This window comes from Telmatherina bonti (assembly GCF_933228915.1).
Source record: "Telmatherina bonti genome assembly, chromosome: 14".
Classification (NCBI taxonomy): domain Eukaryota; kingdom Metazoa; phylum Chordata; class Actinopteri; order Atheriniformes; family Telmatherinidae; genus Telmatherina; species Telmatherina bonti.
In genome coordinates this window covers 25987142-26013101 of record NC_136612.1, presented here as the reverse complement: position 1 = coordinate 26013101, position 25960 = coordinate 25987142, and the positions used below count along the sequence as shown (strand labels likewise).

The window sequence follows — 25960 nt, the reverse complement described above, 5'->3', positions numbered from 1 at the left end:
TGAGTATGTAAGTTGTTAGTGAAGATGCATACTGGTCATTCAGCAATTACTGATCCTTATATTTAGAGTTATTAGTTGATTACTGAAATGTTTGTTGTTTGATTTGAATAAAGTGCAAAACAATTTTAAGCAGACATTTCTTGAAAGTAAGACAAGTAGCAGACATTTTAATTTCATAGATCTTTTTTTACTGTTTGGTTTTTTGTTGTGTTTTTTTTAGTTACATGTATGTAGACAGGTAGCTAAAACACTACCATGTTCAAAACAAAAATCACTTCTTGAGAAGCAATAAACAAACAAAAGGAAACATTCGAGTGCTCAGCATAATGTAACAAAAATATGGCAGTAGTTGGTAGAATTATCAACAAGGCACCAAAGGTATTACTATTTTGTCCCTGCTTCTGTATGAGGTTGCCTGAATAACAATAAAAACCAGAACTGGATTATAATTGTAGAAAATGACCCTTTTCTCTGTACCAACAATTGCTGCATTATTTTCTGCCTCTCATGTAAAGGGCAACTTGGTGCTTTGATTAGTTTCTGAGGTGCCATAGCTGTGTTTCACTGAACAATGGAGTGACAATGACTGCCTGTGATCAAGGAAACAAATAAAGGAAGTCCTTGTGGTGAGGGGTATAGGTATTAATAATCACAGAGTGAAATAGCACAACCATATTGTTTTAGTCACAGAGAATGGGGGAGTGACTGACCCTACAACCAGTTCACACCCATTGACATGATGCCTTCCTGCAATGCTCCCACTTCAATGGAGGTGAGCGTTTAGGTCATATTTCTCGCAGAATTTGTCTGTGAAGGGGATGCACGTGAGTAATTCACACCAGTCGCACTTGATTGGGTAGACATAAAAGAGCACCACAAGGCCTGAAAACAGACCAACAAACACCAGCAAGAAGACGATAATCTGACAGCGTTTACGGTAAAGGTCCATTTGACCAAAGCTGATGTAGGGTAGGAAGGCGAAGGACAGGAAGAAGCCGGAGATGAAGCCACAAATGTGGGCAAAATTGTCAATCCAGGGCAACAGCCCAAAGGCAAAGAGGAAGAGCACCACACATAGCAGTTTGGTGAAGGCCCTCCAGGGCTGGGCCAGGATCTGCCAGCTCTGAAACAGCTCCACAAATAAGCATGCCAGGATCCCAAACTGGGAACCTGCTGGACCCACCTGAGACAAAGACAGCAGAGAAAGGAAGAACAAGGTTCAGAAAATCCCAAAAATATTCAGAAACATTGATTACCAAGTCTTTTAAGAAATATCTCATAATACAGATTATAAACGCAGGTTATATTTTGCAACGTCTACATATATTACAGGTGATCACCTCTGCTCTGTAGGGCAGGAATATGGCTGAAGCCAAATTGCCAGTGATACCACTGAGGATGTAAATGATTGATATGCGCAGCCAGCCTGCCAGTTTCTCCAAGTCCCTCAGGATGGTCATCTGGAAAGCCACCGACACCAGACAGTGAAGGATCCTAGGAAAACAGACAAAGGTTAATTTGTGTGTGTGTGATACATGTGTGTATGTGTGTGAACGTAGGTGCAAAGCTGCATGTGCTGAGAAGATAATCTCTAAGTGCACGAGGGGCAAGCCCCTCAACAGCCAAGCAGGCGTGACTTAGCACAACAGTAAAATCAGCCTATCTCACTAAAGCTTAATGAGTTCATGTAGTGAGGGCACTTTGATTAATTACCCAGGAGGGAGATAACAGACAACAGAAGATGAAGTACTACTGTCCTTAGCTGTGAGGTCAGTTCTTTGCATGGACTGACTGACAGATTTAAGCTGCGCCAAAGTAAAGCTGTCAGCCTCATACCGTACATACAATATATGACTGCAAGTGATGAGTTGGATCATGTGTTAAACACTTGTGACATTTGGAAGACAGCTGTAGCAACTCTGCCTAAAAGTATGATAAGACCTCATATGACAAAATGTTTCTCTCTTACTTAGACTATTAATTGTATATTATTAGAAAAAGACATAGCCTGCAACTGGAGAAATCAATACTGCTAAGCTGTTTAAAAATCATTCATGTTTATATTACACACTGGGAATGTATGCATTCATTGTCTTTTTTTTTTTCTTTTTTTTTTAAAATATGATTTATATTCCCAACTTGACATGCACCAATTGGATATTGCAGGACTCCCTCAGAAGCTTCAAGTTAATAAAACAGGAGCCCAGCACACAACCACCTGACATACTATAGCATAGAATAGCATAGTCAACACCACTACGTAACGTGACCATCCCACAGACAGGAGCTACACATGATGGGGGAGTCTGTAAGCTCACGAGTGCCATTACAATCAAGGTTTTAGTGCAAAGCAGTCACGTCACAGTGTTCAGTGAGTATAAGAGACATGCAGGTCTCAGTTTTCTAGCATAGTCCTAGAAAAAATGCAATACACCAGTGTCCATGTAAACAACACATAATTTAAAATGTACCTTCATACCTCCATTTTCTACATGTACAAAGAGTCAGTTTCAGCTTAAAGTATAATGCCACTACCTGTCCCCTAGTCCTTCTTTCTATTTGTCCATTGGCTTTTACAGTTGTTTCCTCTCAGCCATTGATCAAATGAGTTGACTTACAAATTTTATATATACAAACACAACAAGAGTCCATTTCCCTGTACGTTCAAATACATTTGTCAAATAATCTGACCAGTCAGTCAAATACGGATCTAGATATATAGTTTTAAAGGCTTACCATGAACCAAAATGTACTTCAGAAGAGTAACATTGGCTTGTTGTGAATTTAGATCTTAAGGTGCCTTTACAGAATTTACTTTCAGATACAGTAATGTTTATTTATAAAAATTTTAAATACAACTTTAAGATGTTTCCTTCTTATTCCATTTTGATGGAATGGCAGAACAAGCAAAAGTGCTTTGAGAAATCCTGACAAAAGCCAACTCACCCAGCATGCAGAAAAAGAGAGAGCCAAAGCCTGTAAAATTGATCTGGAATCTCAGGGTTGAGGAAAGGCAACAGTCCACAGACATCATCCATGCAGTGCACCTGGAAAAGGACAGAACACACCATAATAATAAATAAACCATAATAAATCATATTCCTCAAACGTGCTACATTTTATACAAAGAGAGGTAAGACGTGACACGTACTATTTAAATAGAGATCAAAGGAAAACATGACGCTAATGACTTATACAGAGGAATGTTATCTGAGCAAATACAGCACACCTCACTACAAATAGCACTTCTTTTCCCATCAGTACTGACACAACAGATAGCTGGAACACCATGAAATATGTAGGTTTTGCGGAGAGTTTTTGTGCGACAGTTATTGTGGTCTGTGTGAGAAGTTTGGCTCTTTTTAAAGATTTGGCTCTTTTGACTCAGCTCCCTTAGAAGAGCTGGCTCTTTTGGCATAAAAAACAGCTCTTCATTTAGAATCACTAATAGTTTCTGTTTTAGTTTCATTCAGCAATTGTGAGTGTTTTGTTTGCTAGTAAGTATTTTTGTTAATCATTAGAGCCTCATTTCTGTGCATTGTTTTCAAGAGAAAATAAAGTTTAACAATCTAATGAAAACTGTAAATGAACAACTGAACATAGGGCTTCACCAAACAAATCAAGTAAATAAATGCAGAAGTCTAAACATTATGACACTTTAAATTCACTAAATTTTCTATTTTTTCCTTAATAATTTAAATCTGGCTTCCCAGATCCATTCATGTACCTGGTCTATACCACTACTGGTCAGCACACTCCCTGTCTTCTAAAGAGACCCTTCTTTCTTTACATTGTGGTGTGATCCTAGCCTTTCCTCACATGTAATTGATTGCATGGTGTGTGCCCAATAACATGCAGTCCTGCCCTTCCAGAGAGTTGGCTCTCTTAGGCAGGAATTGGTTCTTCTAATTCATTACCAGGAAACACCTCTTAGAGCCGACATATTTATCCTGAGCAGTGTGATAGGTAAGCCGGCTCTCACTCCATGGCGGCTAGCTTTTCTGATTTACTGCAATATCTTTTGCACATGACATATCACTATCACCTCTGTGCTAATGCATGGGTCTGGTGATTATGTCTCTGTGTCTCTCTGGTAATGATCTATGCCTACTCTCAATCTCCTCATCAGCAACAGCATATATTTCTGGTTAACTTTGCACTTGTTGTCTGATCTTTGCTTGCGGTAATTAAATTAGGTCACTCAAGCTGCTAGAAAGTGTGACTCAGCTTTGTTTTGTTTTTTTTTTTCTTCTCCACCAGTTGTCTAACACTACAACCCCGAGGACATCTGCCCTGCCTATCGGCACCAGTCCATCTGTCTGCTCATATCCAGTTTTGTTCCTCACAAATTCCACCTTTTATTGCTACAAGTCATTTCTGTGTTCATATCTGGATCCTGTTGAAAACCTTTTAACAATTTCTGTTTTTCTTTTGTGCAAATCTACTTACTTGAGAGCAAAGAGTAGCTTCCTCATGAAAGTAGCCCTTCATGAAATCGCAATATTCCCGGGATGTGATTTCACACCTTAAAGAAAGAAAGTAGATGTTATTGTGTAAAAACTGTTAATCCATCTTGAGTATCATCATGTCAGTATAAGTGTTTTTAATAAGAAGATGGCCTCGCCTCACCTCCCTTTGGTTCCGATGCAGCAGGGTCGGCCTGTGATGGTGCAATCTATATGAGGCAGGTTGGTATGGTTTCCTGTGTTGTACCTGGTACAAATCTACAGGGAAGATCAGAAAAAAATCAGCCAGACCAACAAGTTTATACCAAACAGGATGTCTGTTAACAATATTAAACATTTCTAACTATAGATGCACCAAAATAGCAAGTATCTGTACAATTTGAAACATCACAACACTTTTAATTCAAGTCAAAAGTTGACCGTTGTAATACATTTTTAGAAAAAACAATTAATCTAAATGATGGCCAAGTTTTGGGGATGTATGGAGCTTAATAAGCTGTAAAAATTCAATTAGATTGTATCAAATCTGAAATTTAAACATGCATGCTTCAGTTTGAATATAGCAAAGGCATCAAATATAAAGCAAACTTTTCTTTTCCCTTTCTCTTTAAGAATCCAAAAAGAGGACTGTCACTCGTAACATTACCAAAAGAAAAGGTATTTGCATTTCTATTCGTTCTGTGACATTTAAAACAAAAAAGTAATTTTGGGATTTTTGTAACAAAACATTTAGGTCAAATTGTGTAAAGGATTCTAAGTTTAAGGTCAACTCGATACACAATTTCCGCATTCCAAGTATTTTCTGTATGTCGTAACACCACATAGTGTTAAAAATACTCACTGGCCATTTTGTGATGTCATTGGACCATTCATGGGGTGAGACAGAGGCAGGCTCCAGACATATCCTGTCAGCAGATAAAGAAAAACAACAAACACACATGAAATGTTATAACTAATGGCAGTAAATCATGCAATTGTTAATAGGAAGAGCTACTTGTGCCTTTACCTGGGATCCTGATGGCACACTGAACCAAACTGCCTGTTGGTACCATTTAACTGGGGAGTACTGGAATGCTGTGACCACTTCACCCACACAGCTAAAGTACTCTGCAATGATGCAATCAGAGAGGTTTGGATCTGCATGCAACCTCTCTATACAGCTAAATTATAAAGCAAAAGTTACACAAAGATTTGCAGGTTTTTACTGACCGAGCATTCCTCCTCTGAGGTTTGGACACAGCCAGAGCGATCATTCCGCACACAACAGGCAGAGTTGCGTTCAACAGCTCTCTTTTTCTCGATTAGCGCATGCACCTCCTTGTCTCGTCGCATGCATGGAGAATATTTGGCCCCCAAATGGATCAAGGCTTCCTTTAAACATAGATAAAGATGCATAGGCGCAATTAAAATGTGATATTTAACAGCAGCTATTTCTATGCAATTATAAGTTCCATTCATATTTTATTTTATTTATCAGACACTAAGGAAGAAAAAAAGTATAAGGTTCTTACTGAACTAGGCCCAATCCAAAAGTTCTCCTGCTGCACAAACTTGACATTTTCATACACACCTTTGTTTCTTAAAACCTAAATCAGATTAATATTCAAATCAGAAACAGTACAATCAGCAAAAATGAACTACGATAAATGAAAATATTGTTAAGGTGCCCAAGATCCGAAACATATCTGAACCAGGACTCACAGAATCAACTGTCTCGTGCTGAGAGAAGCCCACCGGTGCAATTCCATAAATGCATACAGCCAAGATAGTAATGAGTAAATGGACAAAGGTGATCCAGTATGTAAAAAAAGGCCTAAAAAAGACAAGGATTGGGTATTTAGACACTACAAAAGCACCTGTCATCTGTCAGGATCAGACAGCAAGAAAGTGTTGATTTGAAAAAAAAAAAAAGAAAGAGAAGTGGTACCTGTGATCATCCATATCCTCTATCTGCCTCTTGACATAACTGTCGATGCGCTTGCGGTAGGTACGGTTTGTTAATTTTCCTACCATGCCCAATCCATAAGGCCTCTTCTCACGGGCAAAAAGCTTCTTGACAGGAACAACAATGCGCTGTCCACGCCTCTGTCCATTAACACTCACCACCTCTTGACGCAAGGGCACCTTTGGTGGTCCCGGAGTTCCTTCTTTGGCTTTGCGCCATCCTCTCTCGAGAGGTCTGAAAGTGGTGAAAGACATGAAGATATCAGAATGTTATAAGTCAAAGAATTATTTAAAGGGTATATGCTCCTTTTTCCGTCTACTTCTGAAGCAGCACATCCATTGTCTTGAGGTTTAGAGCAGATTTTAAGCATTGCTTAAAAACTTTTAAAAAAAAACATTTAAAAACTGCTCATTTTGTGCACGATTTGTTATCGTTAAAGGTGAGAAAACCTTATCTCTGTTTTCTTCTACTCTCTTTTATTCTCAATTTATTTTCATATTCTCAATTTCTATACACAACTCTTTTCTAGTGAAGTGAAACAAAGATTTTTTGTTGAATTAACCACCACCACCACTGGTGGTTCCGATATTGTGTGTGCTTCTCACTGAAAAAACACAGCTTTACAATAACCAGGATAATTTTTAATTACTTTCAAAAATGTGTCATCACAGCCTCACTGACTAACACTGAGGCGGCAGTAACTCACAGCATGAGGTGACTTCTCTCCAGCTCCGTCTTATCCAGGGCGCTGCCGGTCAGCTCCATCTCATCCTTCTTGCTGCTGGGCTCTGCCTCTTTGATGGCCGCTTCAGAGGGCGACTCAAATACTTCATCAGCATATGTGCTCAACTCCTCTTGCATCATATCCTAGATGAAATGTTGTGGTTAAAATAAAAATAGTGAGTAGATGTGCAAGAATCTGTAGCTTGATAAATTTTTACAAATTAAATTTAACAAAATTTTTACTCTGGCAAAAAACGATGTGTCTAGTTCATCAGCAAAATCAATAACATCTTCCTCCATGAAGCTGGCAGGGGTGAAGCTTCGTCTCTGAGCCCGCCTTAGAGTGCTCTCCCGAAATGACCGTCCCTGAGAGATACATAGATGCATACATGTACTTGCACTTATTATCATTAGAGTCAGTATATTAGAAAGTAAAAAATAAAATCAATGCATGTGCAGAAAAAAAAGGCATGAAAATGCCCCTCTTTTACTTTTATTTCATATTTGTGCATGTTTATTTGGTATGCCATGAAATATGTGAATCCTATCTGCTCAGTGGATCTTATACTGTTCCCTCACCTTGACCAGGGCTGCTGCTGCCCTAAAGCTCATCTTTGCAACAGACTCCCTCTTACGGCGGCGAGGCAGCCGGTTAAGACCTGAGCGGGAGCTGGTAAAGGAGCAAATTGAGGCAGCTCCAGGGGTGATGGGGGTCTGAGGCACACTGTAGCCATCCACCTCCTCCACCATTCGAAAGGCTCTTCCACGTGCCAATGGATCCACGATCTAGACACCAATAAAGGGAGTTTTAAATAAATTTCAAGGAACAGACTTATTTTATATGAGACATTGAACCCTTCATGCATTAGATCAGTAATGAGAGTTAAGGTATGCTTTTGTTATAATTTATCCCGATGTTAGGTTCATTCAAGAAAATGTGTTCATGAATGTTAACAGACGTAAAAAAAAAAAAATAATAAATAAATAAAAAAAACGACATTTTTCTTAGGTTACAACAAACAGGATTGCAAGCAGCCATATCCATTTACCTTCTGCATTCCATGCTGTGAGGTGGGAACATAGAGAGGAGGTGGGGTCTCAGTGCTGGTCAAGGAGATATTGTCCTGGCTGGGTAAATCCATCTCTCGGATCACCTGTGGTTTGAGCTTTCCGTAGCGCAGGCTGCAGTGGCGCAGGCTTTTCCTCTGCCATTTCTGTGTGGCATCGCCATCCTTGCTAACCCCAAACCAGTCCGCTGTTCCCCTATCATCACAGATACCAACTTTTTAACTTAACTATTCAGTGTTAGATTACAAAAATCTTAGCTCCTCAGAAACCTTTAGCACAATCTAGCGAACAGGATAAACTTACATGAAACACTAGTTTAACAATACGTCCCAAAAAAGTACTATAGATAGTGCAAGTAGTGGGCAAAGTAGGGAGAGAAAGAGCCTAGGCATGTTCTTCTCAAACACACACTTTTCAGATACAGAAACACACATATAGAAAATCTGCATAATACAATAAGACACTCTCTCAAATCATGTGTTTAAAGGAGAAGAAAAGAGGAATTAGCAAAGTTCTGATGCTGAAAATAGATTACTAATTTTCTAAATCTCAATGTAGACCAGAAAAGGGAAAATCCTGTTTAAAAAAAACCACAAGAACTTTTATTCGCATCCTTTTTCCACTCAGCATTCTAATAAACCTAGATGTACAAACATGCAGTGATTTTGTTGGTGTTGCAGCTTTAATGAATACCAGAACAAAAAATGCTATTGCCCCCCCCAGGCCAAGATGAGGAAGTTGAAACATTCCTCAAAGGAAAGCTCAAACATTCAAGCTTTTCCTTCACTAATTAAAAGCTGCAAAGTGAGTTTTCAGTCAGTAAGTCAAACCAATTCAAGTTAAATTTAATTTATTTTCATTCTAATTTTTCAGCTCTTCACATTTTTAACACCTTCAGTGAACAAGTGACATTTCTATGACGTTATATGTCTTTCTCAACAACACTAACTTGTTTCTGTGTACATGATTGAATATTGTTAGTGCATGTCATTATCTAATCAAAATCCGCCAAAAGGGTTTGATCTGGCATACCATCCTTCAACTACTGGTTCACAGACACAGTATATTTTTTCATTGCTTCTGTTTAAAAGATTTGTAGAAAAAAAGAGTGACCCTTCAAACAAACCAGTAGTCATTACTGTAACTAAAAGATGATGTATTTTTAGAAATACATTTCAGGCCCTCTTATGGGTTTCTTAAAAAAATGCTACTTTGTGGCATTATGACTAACAGGCAACAGCTGATGACAGCTCCACAATTACTGGAAATTTTGTGATGAACTCCCATCTCAAACTAATCATGAAAAGAGCACATGCAATCTTAGGATACATCCTAAACCTGCAATTTTAGAGCTCATGGTCCTGTGAAGCACTTCCTACCATACCTGAGCAGAGTTCTGGAGAGAGAGTGATGTTTCCTGGTGCTGCGTCGTGCAGCCCGCTGTCCCTTAATAGGGACAGTGTTAATCCGCTCAAAGTGTACTCTCCTGCTGCTGTGACCAGGCAGAACAGGGCCAGAAGGTGGCGAGAAGGGACAGAAGGACGGATGAAAACAAAGGAAAAAAAACAGGAAGTGAAAAGGAAAAAATGCAGCCATACAGTGCTGTAGTCGTCATGCAAAGACAGCGAAGCAGGCAGTTAGTTAGTGTTTTGCTTAGGTTTGAAATATTAGCAAAGTTATGACCGGGAACATGGTATCAAGATTGTTGTCACAGTTGTAAAATTAGCAAAAAAAAAAGTTAAAGAAGGAGAACCACTACAGTTGTTCAGAAAAATATTGTCTTTCATTCATTTTCTTTTTTTCCCTTAACAACACACCAGTAGCCTTACCTTAATACCATCACTTTCTAACTAAAGTTTCACACTGAAGCCTACCAGAGTTAAACAATATTTGCATACTGCTCTGCAAAAGACATGAAGTTTTTATGGTATAATCATGAAATGTAGTAGCTGTTAATAGTAAACATATGTATACTGTGTAATGCTAAGTTCTAAATTTAGTGATTTATTATGTGGTCTTACCTCTTTATGGTCTGTGTAATAGATGACTGACGTTGCAACACAGGCCGTCGGGTGTCAAACAGGTCACGCGGTGGAGACTGAAGGTGAGAGGTCTCCACCGGCATGCTTATACTGCGTAAGAACCCTTGCCTCTTCATTGGCTAAACACGAAAGGATGCATTGGAAAAGTGAGAACAAACCATGCTGAACAGTAAATGACAAAATTCATAAATATTGAGAAAGCCATTCAGTGAAAGACAGCACCTGAACAAAAGTAGAAGCCTCATCAAGTGACATCTGAGCCGTGGGAATGTCCAGTCTGAGCCATGGGGGCTTCTTCCTTTGCAGGCTGCTGGTGCTTTCCCGCCGTGGTTCAGCCATGTTCTTGGTCCACCCCCAGGCCTGCCAGCTACGCAGACAGAGGATAGAAGACAAAACTTTTTATCACACATACTCTCAATAATACAAATAAATCTTAAGAAATATCATAAAATCCCAATTTAAATTTATAAGTACTTAAGGTGGTCACGATGAGTTTAAAATCATTTCACAAAAGTGTGTTGAGGCCCTTATTTGATTCAAAATGTGGGCGGACATGTGCGTCTGTTCACTTGATAGTAAAGGAAAAACCACTAAGAATACTATACAGCTGTTCACCACATCCCAATTAGAATCACAGTCATTCAAAGAGGGCTATGTTGTGCTGAAGAGTGAGGAAGTTTGGAGTCTTAAAGATAATCCCTTAATTTTCACTTAAAATCAAGCCTAATCCCCATTTGTGGTTTAAAGTAGCTCTGCTTCCAGCAGACATCAGTCAGAGACTAATGACTGTGCGTGCATTCCCATGATGAGGCTCGTGGACCACAGGAGGTGCATAGTAAACCTCAGCATCACACAGTCTTGGCTGTTGCTGCAGCCTTGTTATCACCAGCCCTACATTTTATTGTTCCACCATCTGACCACACTTCTCTGGGCTTCTTTCCTGCCCTCTTCTTCCCACCATTACCTTAGAAATACCAAATTAGATTGCCTCTTAAAATCCAACATTTGCACATTGTGTGATTTAGCATCCCACACACAAAGTTAAAGAGGGTGTATCTTCTGTGCAACTATTCTGAAACCAAATGGATTAGAAAAATATAGAGAATCTTTTCCACCATTATGTTAATTCTCCACTAGCATGTTTCATTAAGTTAAATTTTCTCACAAGAGCATTCTGACAAAAACATCACCACATCAGAGGTTTTCCTCAGACAAAGTCACACCCTCACTTCTCATGTTACAACTGCCTTGAAGAAAAAGGAAAAAAAGTCAGTGGCATTTAGTGACCACATCTGTTTCACATTGGCATTTTAATGCACCGCAGGTTTCTGTTTTAACCCATGTGATGATGGGAAGTGGCGTTAGTGAATCTCATCTGAGAGACGGAAGGAAAACCTCACACTGAGGGTAGCAGGGTTCACCGCCGGTATCTTTGCAATTAAAAACAGTCTAGGTCTGTCTGACAGAGCTTAAATCTTTTCCGACAATACAGTTGTGGAGACAGCTACAAATACCTGAAAAAGTTGAGTGTTTATAATTGCATTGTTACGGCATTGTTTTACTTTCATTCTTCGTCTGCCTGGAATGTTTGGCCTTGCGCACATATTAAATGTTTATCCTGAATATCGTGTGACCCCTAGTGACATTGTCAAGACTGTGATACCAGATTATCAAAGCAGAGTAGACAAAGCTGACTAACACAAAGCCAGAATCAAAGCCAGGAGAGAAATGCGGCTGTATAGACAGCATGCAAACTGTCATTTTAAGATAATTTATTCTCTTCCTTCTTAGCTCATACACATTGTTAAAAATTTGGACACACTTTCTTACTAAATCCGATTGAAACGTGTGTCCAAACTTTTGACTGGTGGTGTATTTGTTTGTGATTTATTTCACATTACCATTACAAAAATAATGTAAATCATAAAAAAGGGAAACAAAATCAAACATCATCTCTTATCAGATATTAATATGAGAAAAATACAAGTGTACCCTGGGTATCTCAGCTTGTGCAGGGCTCATTGTTGCAACAACAGCTCTCTATCTTGCTCCAGGCTAGAATAACAAACGTTTGATTACTTTTGCCATTAGTTCAAACAGCAGGGCTCCTGATACAGAGCAGATCAGTGAAGGGGAAGTGCACTTCCAATTCCCAGCTACAGAATAGGAACAGGATTGGATCGTAAGCAGTTAGCAAGCTAAGCTAATTTTACTTCATGCTTTACCTCTGGTTGTTCTAAACGCTGTGTTCAAGGCACATAACAAATAAGTCTTGCCAATCATGCAAGCAAAATTTGATACCGAAGCATCAATACAACCAGTCAGGTGCTGTTACGGTTTCCAGCTATCTGCAGACCAGTGCAGTATAAGAGCATCTGGTCGGAGCCCAAGGTAAACCTCCAACATTCACCAGAAAGCAAGCCATTAGACTGAGAACTCTGTATCCTTCATTTCGTCTTGTCCCCTTCCAATGTCAACAAAGTAGTTAAACTGGCAAAGGGCTGCAAACTCGTGTCTAAGGAGGAGTTTAGCTGAAACAGTTGGCATAGTCGTTAAAATGCCAGTGCAAATATGATCACCTTCCATGCAATTCTCACTGTGAAAACTATAAATCACAGCACAGAGAAGGTTTGAGTCAAGGCTGGTCTTTGCCTGAGAAAAATTAAGCATTTTAGGCAGGAAGTCCTTCAGAAGCAGATATCCTTGGGGAAGAAGCGTTGAACTCAGTCTCTGGCAAATATCCAGGTTGGAGGATTAGCTCTTCCCTGACAGGATGTGTTATCTAGGTTCATGTATGAGCAAAACTGAAAAACAAAAATAGAAGAAGCAAGCACTTGGTGATCCAACACAACAGTATTTAAACTATCCCTCTTGCCTACTGCTTAACAAATATTACTCTCAAGGTGGCTGTGCAGCCTTTTTTCCCCTCCTTGGGCTAGTGTAGGGTAATTATTTGAAGTGTGTTAGTTTCCCACCATATTTACATTCCCAGCCCTGATTCAAGGCCTACATTCTTTAAACTACCACGATTTAATCTATTTTCTCAAAAGGATTTGTTTTGACTTCGAGATTCACATCTAAAGAGGGAAAACACCCACATCAATAAGTGAGCATTGGGCCCCGCAAAACTAGCTTCCTGCTCTGTGTAAAAAACTTACACTTCCCACTCAATCACAAAACCCACAGCCTTCCCTACTTAGATTGTTTTTCATTCTGGGGCTGACACTGCCTGTCCACACATCAGGCAGCAGAGGACAGACAGGGAAACCAAAACACAGAGGACAAACTTACGTCTCTGCAGGTGCAAGAGACATTTGATGGACCACAATGATTGTGGTTGACAGGCATAACCAGTGCTCCAAGTCTTTGCCTGGGCAGATGCAAACTATTACATTACATTCTGCCTGTAGGCTCATGCTTGATGTAGTTTTCAGAGAAATCCTTTTAAATTCTCACTTATTAATGGTCTCTAGCCATTCAGTGAAAAACACTAGCTTCTGACAATAGCGGTCAAGCTGTTGCAGGTAAAACTTGTAACAAAAGAGAAGAAAAGGTTATCTGAATGAACTCCACTTACCAACTCAAATGTACAACTGAAGAGTCCGAAAGAGTCTATGGAGAGGGGTTTGTGCTACTGCTTTGTTTTGTGCTTTATTAATGTCAGAACATTGACAGGTTTTTCTGAAGCCTCCTACTTTTCAAACTAGAGGACTGTAAGAAAGTGCTGCCCTCACATTCATCATAAATAAGTAAAATAAGTAATCTAGCAAAGGCCCTTTTATAGTGGTCTCTTTTCTGGAGATGTTTGCTCAAGGTTTTTCATCCCACACAGAACAGAACATCATGCATTCCCCAAATACATGTGATTTTAACATTTGACAGGTACAGAAATATGATACTTGATTCAAATAAATCACTGTCCAAGAAAGATTTCTATATTGTTGAAATCTTCTCAATCCAAGGCCATTTAAAATCTCTGTGCGTGCCCTACCCACATTCCACAAGATCCCTGGCTGAAACAGAACGAAGCTAAAATGGCAGAACTGGAAACCAAATGTAGTCTAACTATTATGGACAGGAGCTGGCTGGTTTCTGGGCACTTTGTGTGTTCTACTGGTATGTCTTCCTCCACAGAAGAGTGCAGCCAAACTCAGGGTGGCTGAAAGAGGTGCATGAATGAGGCTCTCAGACCCTGCAGTGTTGAAGCCAAGTAGGGTCCTGCTTGCTCACAGGGAGAATTGTTGAGCCAAGGTGGTCAGTGGAGAGGAAGAAAGCCTGCCTAGCATGCAGAGGCAGGATGGATGACTTTAGTAATCTAAGAGGGGAGAAGTCAGGAAACCTCCTTCTTGAGACCTGCAGTGCTTCCTGGCCTTAGGCCTTCTTTCCACCATTCTGTGTTTTCTGCTGCCTTTTTATTACTTTAAGTAAATTCTGTACAATAAGACTTGTTTTTTTGCATTATCAACCATCTTATGCTAAACAACCTTTTAACAGTTGTTTAATCTACGTAGGTTCCTGGCTACTAAATAAATCCTGCACTAAAATTCAACAGCACAAACTTGTTATTATAGGTTTTCCACATACTCTAACACAGAGGTGTCCAGCTCTGGTCCTCGAGGGCCAGAATCCTGCAGGTTTTCTATGTATCCCTGCTCAGACACACCTGATTCAAATTAATTAGTAGTAGAGCTTAATCAGTTGTGCACGTCATTGGCTGTTTGATCCATTTAGTGGAAGCTAGATGTGTTGGAACAGGAATACATGGGAAACCTGCAGGACAGCGGCCCTCGAGGACCGACTTTGGACACCCCAGCTTTAACAGTTGGTCATTTTCTATAAATGTGCCAACTATTCATTGTTTCTTATAGCAATCTCCACAATGCAGGCCAGACTTAACACTGAAAACAATGGAGGGAAACTGCAGTCTCAAAGTTTTACTTTCAGTATTAAAACTACAAAATTAGGAAATATAAAAGACATAGAAAGATTTTTTTTTCCTTCTTTATACAAACAAAATGTTATTCTGATTACATCACAGTAACAAATTAGTCAAGAATCAGTGGCCCATCTGCATTTTAACAGCAGAACAAGGCTTTTGATCTTTTTATAGAACAAATTGTGCCTCTAACTGCAGTGAATTAAGAAGCTGACAAAAAAAACTACAAAGCTACTGATATTTTATTCAAGTGACAGGAAACAGAAACAGAACTGTGGCAAGCACTAAAAATAAACAGAGCCAGCACTAATGTCAAAAGAATTTGCAAATAGTGGATATTGATTTAAATACAGAATACTCAAATGCTCATCTTAATGTTATATGATCACTTCTTTATGAATATACAAATATAAAAGCAATAGCTTTTCACTCATCCAAACAAAAGCCACAACTAGAGCTTAAGACCCCTGTTTCTCTTTCAATCACTGGAGAAAAGTAAGTCACAATGAAGTGCAACTGAGCACCAGAAAGAGCTGCAGTCAATCTGAATTGACCCTACTGACATGTGACAGTCTGTCACACCAAACCAACCCTTATGGCATTAAAAAAAATACACAGACAGACAGCAGAAATATCTATTGCAGCTGACCCTGAGATCAAGTGTCACAGCAAGCCAAGGGACGTGCATGGTGGACATGACTGGCAAAGTAAATAGTGGGCATGGAGAAAATACTCAGCAAAGAAAGGTGGAGCAGCTCATGGCGTTTTCTCCATTTTTTTGTCACAGATCTTCAACCTCAAACTACAGGCACTCAGTCTGGCTATTTTAACAATATGAACTTACCCATATCAGTTGCAGTGGTTTCAGTGTGGAGTGACAGATTTGTACACAGTCCAACAGAGGCCTCCTCACAATCAGAACACTGTTTACTAAGAGCCTGAGATATGAATAGCTTATAAAAGTATAAATGGCCTCTTAAGAGGAGTCTGTGTGCATATGGTCTATTTAAAGATCTCCTCTACAAATCTACATTGGACTGATACTGAACCCAACATAATAAACATCTGACAAAAGTGCGACTACTCCTCTCAAGGTCTGTGCTCATCAAGTTGATATTTAGAACTGGATGTGTTCCCTGATCTCTGTGAAAGAAATGACCACCTGTATTTGCCATTGTTCAGCATACACCCCTTCCTTTCTCCTGCAAAGCCTTAGATATTGCCAGGCAAGTGCTGGAGCTAGAAGATTGTGCTGTATTATTTTATCAGCGAAAGACCCAGCCTTTCGCTGTGCAGTAATATCCTGCAAAGGAAATCAATATAGAGGAGTGGTGAGCCATGTTACACCTCACAGGAACTAAGACAGAAAATAAAATAACACTAATTTAAATGCGTACACCAACAGAGAATCATTTAAATCACCAGTATCGTTGCTTAAGTTTAAGTTTTCGTCTTTATTTTTGCAAAGACGAAAAATAATTATTATATGTGTGACTAATTGAGCACTTGAATTATTTATTAATGCTGCATAGGTAAATTATTTACAGCTAAATGGAGCTACTGTGCATGTACTGGTAGCTGCTCATGGCATTTAGCCAGGCCACCTCTCTTTCACTACTGTTAGCAAGCCTGTTTTCAGCTTCCTACGGGAGATAACAAAGGCTTTTGGTGGAAAACTAGTGTTCACTTTGTTAACCTGTGTAATGTCTCACAGTGTTTGGAACTGTAATCTTCAGGAAGCAGCTGACAGGAAAGTCTCTCTCTATCTCTCTCTAAAAAAATATACGTGTATATTATATTGTTAAATATATGATATATAATATATATTATATTGGTACCTTGGTAAGAAGCTAGTCTGAGGATTGGATACCAGATGCATGAAGCTTATTTGTTTACCATAAAAGCTTAACAGCTTACTGTCTCTCCTCTTGTGGCCTACAAAAGTCGGAAAATTGGGCACATTGGAGCATAGAGAGTATGTGCCGGGACAAAAAAAAAAAAAGGTGTGTTGAGAGCAGTTAATGAAATTCAACAAAATTGTGATATTGACCAGAGGTAGATATTTAAAACTGAGTGGAAAGTCTAATTTATAATTTAATTCATTCTGCTAGTTTAGTTGAAAGGATAATTAGATTTGGTAAAACAGGCATGAGATATTGTTCTGACAATATATTGTGACTAAAATGAATAACTGTATTTCCTAGCAATTGTACAATTTTAAAGGCAATAAGTAGCATAAGTCTAAGAGCTTTTGCTAAGGCTTGGAAATACGTTTGCTGCAATATGAAATTTCGAAATCAAACAATACGTTGGAAAACCAGATTTGCATCAGGGAATTTGCAATTCCCTTTATAATCATGTAATCAACAGCATCAGACTTTCTGGAAATGTTTTATCATCTTTCTCTTTATTTTACCACACTTTAGTTGGAAGCACTTTCTTAAATTACTTTTAACAGGTCATTTGTTTGAAACAAAGAAAGGTAGGTTTCTTTTTCTTGTTTTCTTTTACCCAATACTTGTTCTCCGAAATGTGTCCAGAGACTTCATACAAGCATTGCATTGTCTATAGGAGGCTTGGCATTCTCTTGTTAAGTGAGTAAAAGAAGAATCTCTGAAATAGCGTGTCTTGACAACATGTGATCCCCAACTAAATAGTTTCCAGCATGATATCAGCCTGAATCAAGGCTACAAAAGGCTTCATTGTATGAGCTGATGTGAACTGAGCTGAACAGGGGTCATTGTGCAGTCTGATCATAGTTAGAAAAATAAGGAACAGGCTGTAGTTTTTATTCTTCCATCAATGGAAAAGGCACACTAAGCAAATTCCCAGCTGAGAAAATTACTGTGTGAGGCACAATACAAGTTAACTTAATACTATTGCAAAGACATATGAGTGTATATGTATCAAAAGTTAAAGTCAGAAAAGTCATTTAAAAAAAAAAAAAAGAAGACTGTTTGAGCTCTGTTACCACTATCGTAACTATTATCTAATCTATCAACAGGATTAAAAATACTCCACAAAGGACAGCCATTAGCTTTGTCATGTCACATCCTCTGGAGGAGACCACCAGCATGAAGAGGTCAGGTTACCGCTTGTTTTACTGGTGAGAGCTGGGAGGAAGGAAATGCAGAACAGAGGAGGGGTCAGTGTGTAAATGAAGGCAGGAAACACGCTCCAGACAAGCTGCATTCTCTCTGTCCAGTCCACACGACCACGGAAACAACATACATTTGCTCACATGCACAGGAACACATCTACACTGCACGTGTAAACATACATATCCCATCCCTGGTCATGATAGGATGTACGTCACCTCACACCAGAAATAAAAGGCCTTCTCTGCTGGGCCTGTTGCAAACTCATGCGCAACAATGAGGGCAGCAAGAGATTTCAGTGCAGTGAAAAATCAAAGCTGACATGTCTTTTGAAGACAATTGATGAAGAGTGGCTTGTAGTAATGGGAGTAGCCATAGTAGAATAGAATATATGATCTTTAGAAACCATCCAAAGTCAAGTGTAGCTTGAAAGAGTTTCCAAAGGAAGTATGAGCTGAAAAAATGGAATTCTAGTTCAATTTATCAAAAGGTTACAAAATACACAGCAATCAGTAGAGATTTCAAAGTTCTTGAAGATGTCCAACCCGCCACGTCTATTTTTTTTTCTAAATTGAAGTACCTCTCATAACTTTAAAATGAAAATGAGTCATTCGTGAAATTTTACAAAATGTCTCCTTATCTCCATTATGTCTGAATATATCTACAAACAGTTGTGTGCATGTAGTACAAATTATTGATCAGCTGCACTGATTACCATCACTGAAGGCTACGGAGATATGTACACATGGCCACATGTGGGTGGTGAAGTTTGGGCAGAGTGTATGTGTCTGCGAGCATACAGGTGTGCATGCACTTGTTCACACAATGAGTGATGGAGCACATGAAACCAGCAACCTCATTCTTTACCAAAACATATTTAGCATTACTAATCACTGTCACAGAACCTCTGTGAGGGATAATAATATACTACAAACCTGATTTTCTGCAGGTAGGAGGATTAGGTTTTTTTTTTTTTTTGTTTTTTTTTTACTTTATTGTAGAAATAACAGCAGCAGAGACCTATTTAATCTTCAGGCTCCTGTCTGGATTAGAGGGACAGAAAGCCATTCAGCTTCCATGCAAAACCACTAGGTAATTTTAATAAAGCCACCACATTTGAATCTCTCTTATCTGTTGTACAGGCAAATAAATACATGAATGTTAAAAAAAAAAAAAAAAACAAGACAGGCAGCGAGACATCATAATGAGTGTTACATGACTGTTACAATGTTATTCTGGTTGGGCATTATTTGATAGATAAATCAGTACATATTTCAGTTTTAGTAGCGGTTGATTCTTCTGTCAATTGCTGTATGTGGTAGGGATCACACAGGACAAATATGCATTCTGCTTAAATTATTTGTTTAAAAAAAAAAAAAAAGACAGAAAAAAGTATCATAAAACATGTTTTTGACATAGGCCCTGGCATTTTCAGTCCACAGGAGAAATCTCTTGACTTCTCAGGGAAGCAAAAGTAGGTCACTACACATTTTGGCAGAGAACATGAACAGTGTCGATTGGGAAGCAGTGACTCCGAAAAATGTGAGGTGAGATTTGGCGCTCTGTATCAAAACAAGTGACAATCATTTAATTATGTCAATGGGCTATTCAGGAGAATCTCACACAGATTACAGATTTGGCTCTGTTAAATTATTGGTTTGAATAACACTAAATCTGTAAAATTTGTATTACTAGCACACTTTTAGATGATTACTGTGCTCATCCCAAGTCTTTTCGGGGAAAATAACATGTATATTTAACCATTCTCTTCTAATGTCACAATGGCTTTAACATAGATACAATTGCACCAACAACAAATAATACAGATCACCACAATGTGAGGGAGCACCCAGTTGATCACATAGAATTTCTAACTTGAAGATGGGCTCAGAGTTGTAAATCTGAGGATGAAGGCTGAGGAAAAGGAAGGCTGAAGTCAAGAAACAGAGACAACAAATTTGTGGAAAACTCTTGACAAAAGCACAGGAAAAGAGGGAAGCCTAGGGCAGGTCCTCTGGGAGAGTCACAGGCCCAGCAAAAGGAAGGCCCTCCTCATTACTGATGCAACACAAGAAAACACAGACTCTTTGTCTAAGTAACTAAAGTCAGTTTTTCCCTCAGGTCAAAGCACACACGTGTAAGGACTTTCATGTTCTGTTTATGGTCTGACAACCTTGGAAAAATACTGCCATGAAATTTTTGGGAAAGGTGCTGGTGAGGGGACAATTTTTTTTTTTTTTTTAAAGGAGAGAGACAAGCGAAACAAATAAGTCAGAGTTTCAGCAATAAATAACTTCTGATTTATATTAGTGTACAAGTTTGCTTTTGCCCCTTTCTGAGACTCCAAAAAAATGTCTTCACTACAACTGGGTGTGATCATCTGAGCACCATAAATCATTTTCCCTGGCACGCAGTATTATAAGCTCCCGTCAACTTGCAAATGAAAAGTTGGCAGTGTGGTAAAGAAGTTAAGTTTAATAAAAAAAAAAAAAGAAAAGATGTTAACATTGGAAGTTTAGTTACTGGATCAAGTACTTTAGAATGTGTAAAATAGCATCTGATTAATGCTAAATCACTTTCTTTGACAAACAAAACAAATAAAGAATAGGAAAAAGGCATGTATACATAAGACCAACTAACTTCATCGTCCATTCATCCATCTGTGTTTAACAACAGTTGAATAAACATGTACTATTATGACACATTATGACTCCTCAGCAGTAGTCCTTAATATAATAAATGTTTCAGTAAAAAAAAAAGAAAAAAAAAGAAGTATTCATAACCTTACTAGATCCACCTCTCCTAAAAAAAGCAGTAAAAGTCAAGTCACAGGAGTTCAAAACACACCCTCATTTTTGGGAAAGCTGCTGGAAGGAGTTTGGTGCGTGGTATGTCATGTTGGTGGGACTGCTGAAACTGTCCAGACATAAATGTGTGTGCACTTCCATTCAGGGAACGTAAGTTTAGCAGTCTCATACACAATAAGGATTCACAGCCTGTGGGTATGACGACTAGCTGCGCCAAAGATAGAGGGGTGGGGGTGTGGAAGGAGAGGTGGAGTGGAGTGGGCCAGGGATAAGGCTATCCTATTTAAAACCCTCGTTGCTGCTGTATCAGGGCTCGGATATTGTATCCGTTAGGGTGTTCCTTGAACTGACCCTCTAGGTTGACAATGATGTAAGGGAAAGTAAACACGCTATTCAGTGCCACTACAACAATGTAGTAAAGCAACAATGAAAAAAGGCCAACTACACTCTAAATTAGCTAAATATGTGTAAGGAAAAACCATGTACAGCCTGGTTGCATGCTTTTTCGAGCAAACTTTTAACTAGCTTTTTTTTAAAAAAAAAACCTCATACTTTATAAACAATGGCATTGAAATGCACAAAAAATTAAGTACACTGACAAGAAAACTGCATCAGTCTTTCACAACTTGACAAGTTAGCTTCATAGCTTAACTGCTGTAGTTCAGGCATGTGTAAATCTTGACTGTTAAGGTATCTTACTGGAAGAACTATGCGTTTGCTAAACACCTGGCATTTACATTTCTGTCTTGAAGTATCATGTAAAGATGAGTATTTCTTGAGTTACTAGCAGACACACCTTCTGAGAACTCTTCACACTCAAAGAGGACGATCAAAGGTCAAAAAGTCATTGCTGTGTGTCTGCTGCACGTATAAATGAGCTTTGCACTGAGGCCAGAAAACTGTGGATATCACGTTAGTGAGAATATAAGCCATGAGACTAAACACCCTGCAACCAATAACTGCCAATAAGTTGTTTCTGGCTTCAGCTAAATTAAAAGTGAAAATAATTCGCAGTGATGTGCATTTTCTTTGTAGTAATATCTACAATACAACCTTCCTCACAAGCTGTTAATCAAATATTTCTGGCTCATTTTGTGAAAGTTATTTGTAATGTGGCTGTCCAGCTCATGACAGATGAGGTGCTGACTGAGAAAAAGGCAAGGTGGCATTCTGGCAGATGGAGGCTATGGAGGCTTAGAAGTAAACCTGAAATAGCTTTGCTGCATTACAACATTTGCATCACAACTGACTTCATTGTCATGGCCAGTACTGCATCATGCAGCCAAACAGGTGTCAAAGGATGGGTATAGTATTTCCAAGAAACTTAGCAGCCATTGGATGATGATCTGTATAAACAATAAGCACGTTCCACTATAATTACATTCCTGCACCACAACCACTGTATACTGTGTTATCATATTTTATTTAACTTTAGAGCTGGATATATCAGCTTTCATTCCCCAATTCAAATCAACAGCAAGCACAATCACTCACAGTGTTTTTGGTGTACCACATTATTTCACACAAAAGAAAAACTACCGTTCTTCTTTAACAACTTACTTGAAACCATAGCCACATCAGTGTCCAACATATCTGAGCTTAGCAGTGACGACTAGAAGATCAACTGACGCCTGTGTGCTCTCCTGACATCAAACATACCTGGCATGCTTTTAAGCCAGTGTCAGTTAAAGCTCAATTGTGAGATCAGTTGTAACCAATTTACTTGGCAGGAATGTATTCATATTGTTTCTCAAGTGGAAGAACAAGTTTGCTAACATGCTTGACTTCTTCAGCTACTCCTACCGTTGCCTACATAAAAAAAAAAAAAAAAAGAGATGCTTGCAGGAGAGAAGTCTCATTTGGCACTTCCCATGCAGAACAGACCCTGACAGTGATGAGAGATATGTAACAGTCTGACAGATGGGTTTTATTTAGGTGTGAATCATTGTTCTTTTGCCAACACCATGTTTTCAGTTTTACACAGTCATAGTTAATCATGAACAGTATACTGTATATAGTGCAGTGTATATAGTATACCCACTTTTTAAATTATTATTTTATAGTGACTAAGAACTAGGTGAAATCTGTGCACAACAAGCATTCATTCATTCATTCATTCATTCATTATCCTAACTGCTTAGTCCACTTAAGGGTCGCTGGGAAGCTGGAGCCTACCCCAGCTGTCTTTGGGCGAAAGGCAGGGTACATCCTGGACAGCTTGCCAGTCCATCACAGGCACAACAGGCAGTTACAGAAAATATACATAAAATAGAAAGAGAGAAAAAAATGCCCAAGGAAAATAGAGAACAATACTATCACTGTTAAGAATGTAAACATCTGAGACATAAATAGAAAGCATGCATATTTTTGTAAAAGAAATACAACCAATAACAGAGACAGATAATAATAGATCATCGTAAATTTCCCAAAAGTAAACATTCATTTCAAGAATAACCACGAAACATGACAATAAATGATCTTGACATGTTCTCGAAGCTGAAGATCAGGGGGCGATTTCACTAAGGAAGAAGATAATGTAAACCTCAGAATGCCTAAAAGGGTTCTTCAGTGAGTAAGTTTTCAACCTATGATAAAAGAAGCGTCTGTGGGTTAAATAGCCCAAGGTTATTTAGAGAAGCATGTGCTCTGCACACATGGAACTGTTCAGCTCAGTGACGCTTGCTTCTTGTGATCTCAGACAAACTGAAGAAAATGACCAACAATCGCAGAGGGTACGCCCAAGTATGGGAACAGGCAGTTTTCTTCCAGGAAATCTATAGTTGGTTTGCAGTGCCCTAAAAACTACATCACTTAATCAAATCTACATCAGTGCCCACTGCAAGCCAAGTACATACACACACTCGCACACCAGGAAAGAAATATCTTCTAAAGAATAGCAGCGAATTAAGTTTGATAGCATGACCACTAAGCGTGAAATCCTGCTCCCTCGTTTATTTGAAGGCAACACCATAAAGAATTTGTGCAGGACTGTGCACTTGGCCAGACTGACAGACAGATACTACACCATGAGTCACGCAGGCATGACTACAGAGTGGCCCCCTCAACAACCCCCTGAAAACTTGCATACCAGCTAGTCAACAAAGACCAGACTGAATGATAGACCTACTTTAGCATAGCAACTGGTATCGCTTACCCTTATGAACATTGAAACATACATAGACTTTGGGGAAAAAACAAACTCTCCAGTCCAGTTGGAGCAGATACAGAAGATGAGCATGACTGCCACTATCACACATCAAGCGCTTGCTTTATTGGTGTGATTACATCATCCTAAGCTATGATTCCCCCTGCTGCATGTGATAATGTTTCAGGAACACTGGGCACACAAATCTGGCCATGTGCTCTTGTGTCCTGTCTGCCAAAATAACTCAGCAATTTCTAATACAGTATGTCTACAGTTTCACTTCAGTCTGCCCAGGTATTGTAGGGCAACAGTGCGTGTAATCTGTCAACAACATTGTAGTTTGTTAATATGTAGGCTGTTTGAGCTGCCATCCTGGAATGTTTGACTTCTGGTGAGTCAAATTTAGACATTTAGCTGGTCTCTGCAAGTGTATGATTTAGTGACTTTCTAACATGAATCATTTTGAGTCACAGTGTAGTGTAACACAAAGACCACAATTCTGGAAAAAAATCAAAGATCTAAAGAAAAAATAACATGCTGAGGTTCAAAGACACTGACACAAAGAAGGTGATGTGACGTGACTTCCTTCTGCTATACTCTTTAAAGATGTAACATTTAAGCTCTACACACACACACACACACACACACACACACACACACACACACACACACACACACATATATATATATATATATATATATATATATATACACATACATATATATACATGTAGGCAATATATACATATATATATATATATATGTGTATAATTAAAAAGACCGCCTTCAAGGAGAAAGATGGGGGATGCTCATATTGACCAGAAGGAAAAGGAGTGGGAGGAGGGAGGATGTGCGGGGTATGGTGGGAATTTACGTGATGTGTTAAACACGATTATTCAACAACACTATTTGATGCTCAGGTTTTTGTTTTGGGGAGTTCTGTTGTCACTCTCCAGCAGCATAATATAAGTATGAAAGTAATCAACTTGCATGGCTTTGCTGAGGAAAAGAAACTAAGTTAACAACTAACCATGTGTATCATTTCTGGACATGAAGCACAATTTACTCTCTTTTAATTCCACTAGAAAATCTTTTGAAAGTGTACTGTTTATTATATTTTTTTAAATTAGGCCTTCAGGAGGAACCAATTACATGCTACAGTAGAAGTACTTTAAATTGCCGATTTTGACAATGACAACTCCATGAAAAGCAACTCAAATTGTGCAGCACCTTGACTTCTAGAGAGTATATCCTGTTAGAAGCTGCCAGAACATATAGGATCCCCATGTTGACCAGGTAATTGATCAGTAATTCTATCGACTAGTTCACGCTCGTTTCTCTCTCGATCACGACGCGTAAACGCTTCTTCCGACTGCTGCCTTCCGTATGGGCGATCAAAGATATTAAGCATAAAATGGCACAACTTACCCTTATAACAACCAGCTCAGTTGATTTCCAGTAGTAAACAAAATATTCGGCTCCAGATTTTTTTTTAATGATTTCCCACGGGCAGCAGATTTGTCACATCATCCTGGCTGCGGCGCAGCTATAAATGCGCTTTTTTTTTTACACCTCGCAGATGTTTCTAAGCCAATCCTGGTGCTGTAGATTTCAATGGTGTCACTCTTGGTCAAAGCAGCAGCAGAGGGAGAATAGCAGGATGTAGGCAAGATGTGACTGCTGTTCAGGACGGTGCCTCGCTGCTATGGATAGAGCATTCCCACACTGCT

General features: G+C 39.0%; 1 protein-coding gene across 1 annotated transcript; it reads right to left on the bottom strand.

Annotated features, from left to right (window-relative positions):
• Nucleotides 1-281: 281 nt before the first annotated feature.
• Nucleotides 282-25960, bottom strand: rhbdf1a (rhomboid 5 homolog 1a). Its single transcript, XM_079253420.1, has 18 exons — nt 25659-25960; nt 10467-10611; nt 10224-10363; nt 8184-8397; nt 7714-7920; nt 7378-7500; nt 7118-7278; nt 6394-6645; nt 6168-6279; nt 5978-6052; nt 5676-5837; nt 5473-5573; nt 5308-5371; nt 4630-4724; nt 4450-4525; nt 2947-3047; nt 1341-1494; nt 282-1183 (listed from the first exon to the last, which is right to left on the bottom strand). Exons 2-18 carry the CDS (start codon nt 10581-10583, stop codon nt 764-766), a joined length of 2574 nt encoding a protein of 857 aa, XP_079109546.1. The 5' UTR covers nt 10584-10611; nt 25659-25960; the 3' UTR covers nt 282-763.